Source organism: Buceros rhinoceros, unplaced genomic scaffold (assembly GCF_000710305.1).
Source record: "Buceros rhinoceros silvestris isolate BGI_N320 unplaced genomic scaffold, ASM71030v1 scaffold36460, whole genome shotgun sequence".
Taxonomy (NCBI): Eukaryota; Metazoa; Chordata; class Aves; order Bucerotiformes; family Bucerotidae; genus Buceros; species Buceros rhinoceros.
Window position 1 is genome coordinate 37,910 of NW_010389640.1, and position 5,190 is coordinate 43,099.

General features: G+C 39.7%; 1 protein-coding gene across 2 annotated transcripts in view; it reads left to right on the plus strand.

Annotated features, from left to right (window-relative positions):
- PRKCZ (protein kinase C, zeta) overlaps positions 1-4,443 on the plus strand; it is a 41,735-nt gene extending 37,292 nt beyond the window's left edge. For both annotated transcript variants that reach the window (XM_010134983.1, XM_010134991.1), the window contains exons 17-18: positions 3,110-3,225; positions 3,940-4,443. In XM_010134983.1, coding sequence (XP_010133285.1) covers positions 3,110-3,225; positions 3,940-4,027 — 204 coding nt within the window. In that variant the 3' untranslated portion in view covers positions 4,028-4,443. The remainder of the gene's footprint in view (positions 1-3,109; positions 3,226-3,939) is intronic.
- Positions 4,444-5,190: the final 747 nt, after the last annotated feature.

The following is a 5,190-nucleotide window of genomic DNA, read 5'->3' on the forward strand; positions in this document are numbered from 1 at the left end:
AATATTCAGGCAGGTAAGAGGGTTTAGTAGTGTGAGTAGGTGTGAGAAGAGTCAGGTCCTTTATTTGAGGATGTGGTTGAAAGCAGAGTGGTTAGTTAAATTGATTCTCTGGTCATTGCAGGTTTCCTTTATTACTGCGGGTGTGAGGGAAGTTCTTAGTTCATGGTGGAGAGGATGACTTGCACCTCAGTGGTTTTGCAAACATAAAATTTTATAGAAATTGTAGTTTTTTAAAAACTGCTGTAACTTGGTAATTGTCCCTACTTCTGTCTTCATTATAGAAAACCATCACAGAAATGACATTGGTATGTTTGTTGATGCTTGAGCAATAAACCGATGAAGTCCATAATATTTTCACAGTCCTAGGGAGCCCTCAGAAGCGCAGAAACAGGCAGGCAGCAGTGCCTGTAACAACATGAAAGAGGTTCAGAGCAGAGAGGAAACGGCGAGGTCCTGTTTTGACTTTGAAGGCTGCAGTTCAGACCCTCAGAGTTACTGTTCTTTAGAGGAGATGTTCAGTGCATGAGGAGCCGGTGTGTTCAGATACCTGCTGTTCACACAGTGATTCACATAACGAGGGCTGGCTGTCGGTGGGTCAGACATCACTCCTCCTGTGTTCCCCCTCAAGCCCCGCTGCTGCTTGGTGTTGGCTGCCTCGAGGGGCTGGAGTGCAAGTTGTCTGAGTGCATGGCGGAGCATAATCGTCATGTAATGCAGAGCTTCTGTTCTGAGAGAGAGGGAAGGGAGAGGACTGTTGGATTTGTATGTTGTTTATTTGTATGAGAAACTCTTAATTGCAATGGTACTTCTCAGTCAACATTTATGCTGGTTTTGATTTCGATCTTTTAACCTATTTTTTTTGTCTGACAACTTTGCTACCAATATCTATTAAAACTAATGGAAAGATTTAAGTGCTGTTTTGTGATGTGATTAGGGCCTTGGTGCTCAGGAGGGTCCGAACAGATAAATTTTGAGCTAAATTTCTAATAAGAGTGGGAAATATATTCAAGAGAAAATGAAAAATATATTTGGAAAGCTTTTTTAGTTATTAGAATTTTCTTTGAAATACAGGTGATGAGTAGAAAAGATTTTTACTTAAGCTTTTCCAAATCCTTTCAAGTTAAACACAAGGAAACAAGTCTAATGCTGACTAATTTTTTTTTCTCTATGAAGCCTGAGTTAAATGGAAAAATAAATAATGGTAGAGTGAATACATACACCATAAATATTTTTTCCCTAGTGTTAGTCATCGGAGTTGTGTGTGGCTCAGCCAAGAACATTTCAGATTGCTCACTGTGTATAGGATGGCTTAACAGCTTTCAGGGAAGTACCAAGAAAACCTTTTTTTGGATTGTTTTAGTACTTGAAGTCTGTTCTTACTGCAGAGCCTGTTTTTACAGCTTTTATCCATTATACGCTGAGAACTACAGAGCCATGGCTGCTGGGAGCGGTGTGCAGAAGCAACAGAGCTTTTTCTAGAGCTGTACCAACGTATTCTTTCACTCATTTTCTCCACTTAAAGGCTGCAAGTTCACTATGTGGTTTATTTAAGAGCACTTTTGTGCTTTACTGAGTATAACATCAAAGAGGCAGCCTGATGTTTAACAGCTAGTTGAGTGCTTTGCTGTTGAAATGGAAATGGTAATCGTGGCTGCGACAGACTCATAGTGACAATCCTTCCACCCTGCTTCAGTTCTTAAATATTCATTTTGCTGTTCTTTCATGCTGCTGCTCTTGTTTGGGAGGAGCCAATTTTGTCTTCCTTACAACTTTCATTTCATGATGCATATTAGACCTGATACCTGATGGGATGTTAATGTATTTAAAAAAAAAAGAGATGGGGGGGGAAAGATGAGTATCCACAGGAGATGTTTTGGTATTGCTAGGATGCTTTAGCTTGCCATGTGTGGCTCAGTGGTAGAAGGTCTGGAAATTGCTGGTAGATTCCTGGAAATAGTGTTGAAGGTGAATGGAAGGCTAAACAGTGTGGTGAATTGTTTGAATCTCAGAAGAAAATCTTATGTTCAGTGTGGCTGAGACAGCTTGGCTTTAACCAGTAGAAGAGAATGCGGACAGTGCACACTGCAGAGCTGCCATGTCTTTAAAGTGGATCTTACCTTACTGGCAACTTCACAGTAATTAGCATTAACAAACTTGAGCAGATAGCAAATGATGTTTCCAAAAATTAATTACAACTGGTACTAAATACTACCTAGTGTTTAGTATTTCAAAAGAGGGTGAAACAAGAGTGTCTGCTTTTTTCCCTAGCAGAAGTGCTTGGGAATAGCCTGGTTACGGCACTTTAATTTTTAAATAAAAACAGAAAACAAGACTTTGTAAGGAACCTTGAGATCTCTATAGAAAGCCACATTCTGAAACAGGCTTGTCACTTTGTCCTTTAATACTGTCACCTCTGAGGTGATGTTGCATGAAAACAAACGGTGAGTTTTCAGTCAGTGTCATCAGGTCCCTTCCAAAGGGAGTTTTGCACGTGGATTCTCTATCTGGTATTTCTCTGGAGGAACGGTGACCTCCAGTGGCCAGCAAATACCATTCCCAGATGGGAACCTAAGCCTACCAACAGCTATGGGCATCAGGGTTTGGTCAATCAGCTTTCCATAACGCACCCAGGTGCTTGTAGAACAGGCTCAAATCACAGGACGTTAAGCAGTGTAACGTCTTTGAAATGCTGTGAATTTCTAGATAGGCTGAGAAGTGCTTGGAAAGTCAGCTGTTCTGTTGTGTGTTGGCAGTGGGGTTCAGTTCGCGCTGGTTTTAATCCGTGTCTTTGACATTAAGCAGCTATTGATTTTCCAGAGTGTAATGCTTTGAACTAACTTGTGTGAGAGTGTGGAGCAGTAGCTGCTGTCCCTTGGCTGTGCCATGGGCTGCGTAGTCTGTAAAAACAAGTTTCGATGTTCCCCAGATGGTCAGGATGGGAGAGATGCAGCTAATGCCAGCTTGCAACCTGGGAGAAGTTGCACTTCATTTTCTTTCTTCCATCGGAGGAGCAGAAGGGCTTTCTGTGGTTTGTTAGGCAGTATTTATATTAGGGTGCAGGGTGAAACTGCGAGTCACAATGAAGAGGATTCTCTATTTTTTTTTTTAGCTGGAAAAGAAGCAAACCACCCCTCCATTTCAGCCTCAGATCACGGACGATTATGGTTTGGATAACTTTGATACACAATTCACCAGCGAACCTGTGCAGCTAACCCCAGATGATGAGTATGGTTTTCTTTTTCCCCAAATACAATTGCATATTAAGAAATTAATTTCTGAAGTACTTGAAAATTGCTAAGAAGAGACTGTGTACTTAGCATTAGAACATAGTCCAGGTAATTTGAGGCTCTTAGTATCCTACATACCTTGCATGACTTACCGTACTTCCCAGGTCTCAGAAGACTGCCAGGTATTGCAGTACAAGTCCAGCAAACGGTGTTGATTCGCTGTGGAGCGGGTGCTTGGCACTGAAAGAGATGGAAATCGGATTCCAGCTCACGTTTCTCTGCTCAGGAGAGACAGTGGAGGCAGTGCGCCTTGGGTCTCTGAATAACCTTGAGACAGCAGGAAAATCTTAGAGAAAGCTGTTATTTCAGTGTCCTGTGGAAGAATGTTGCAGGAAGAAAAAGTGTGCTTTAGTAGAGGAACCTGAAGGCTCAGGAGTGATTGCTGTGCACGAAGGCAGCAGTCCCTTCAGGTACAAGGTGCCATGTAGGAAGACAGGCTATAGTTCTGCAGTTAGCAAGTTTGGGCAAGCTAAGCCTCTCATCTAAGAGAATAATTATACAGAGTTTTGAGGGTTTACTGAAGTGGAAAAACTTAGAACTGGAACTTGAACATACATTTCTGTAGGGTATTTTGTCATTTGAGGAAAACAAACAGCCACAAAGAGTATTTGCAATGGATAAAACTAAATCAATGCTTCTATTTGTTTTTCAGAGATATAATAAAGCGAATAGATCAGTCAGAATTTGAAGGATTTGAATATATTAATCCATTGTTGCTGTCAACAGAAGAAACAGTATGAAGGAATGACATCTGCGTTGTGGACAGTATGAATGACCTTTACATTTATCCTTAACTACAGTAAATGCATGCGAGGCTGGGGAACTGTAAGAGTCTGGATGGAGACCAATGATTTAAAACAAAATTGCTGCTGAAAATCAAAGAGAATAATGATTTTGGTGGGTGTCTTCTGCCACTTAGTGATTCTTAAGTTCTGGGCACTGACACAACTGGCTTCATTAATGAAGGAATTTGCATTTTGTGCCTGTTTTCATGAAGGACTGAAATGTTCATTGCATCCCTGCAAAAGGAGATTCTGAAAAACATTTGAGATCCACACACTTTCTACAAACATTTGATGCAATGAGCTACCAACTGAAGAATATTGCAGTGTAACATCCTGAAGAATAAAATATATTACGGTGGTGTTGAAGCTTATTTTTGATGCCTTTTTTCACAAGTGGTACCTGTCTAAACGTCTCAGATATATTTAAAAGGAGTTGTGTTTTATTAGCAATCAAAACATAAATTTGGGTACAAGATTTAAGTGCCTAAATGGATAAACCACAGTGAAGAATTATTACATATTTGGAACGTTCTTAAACCTGGTAAGTTCTGCTTGTTAATATTAAGTAACCATTTCCATGTCTCATGTACAGCTGCAGCCTGATGTTCATTTGCCTCGTAGAATTGGAAGTGCAGAGTGCTCAGCAGTATTAATTCCAATTAGACTTGATAGTATCAGATTCAAACTCTGTTGTCTTAAACTCCAAATTTACCAAAATGTATAAATTGAAGGAAACTAAATTTGCACACAAAGGCTTTCTGAAAATACTTAAGCAGTGCCTACACCTACAATGATGTTGTGTTGTATATTAGTTTTATGAGAAGTATTTTTATCAACAATACAAATATTCAGAAATAGAGGAAAAGCATAATAAAGCATAGCCTTAAAGTTTAAATAGTAAATTAGAATAACCATAATATAAAATACACTTTCCTGATAAAGCACACCTCCTGCTTACGATAAACTGTCTGCTTACAGTTACTCAGTGTCTGTTAGTAACTAATCATTCTATCCAAGAGAATGGGATGTTTTGGTAAAAGGATTTGCATCAAAGTAGTACACTTTTTTATCGGAAGAAAAATTAATACCTAAGGAAATGAACAAAGCAAAAGGTAACT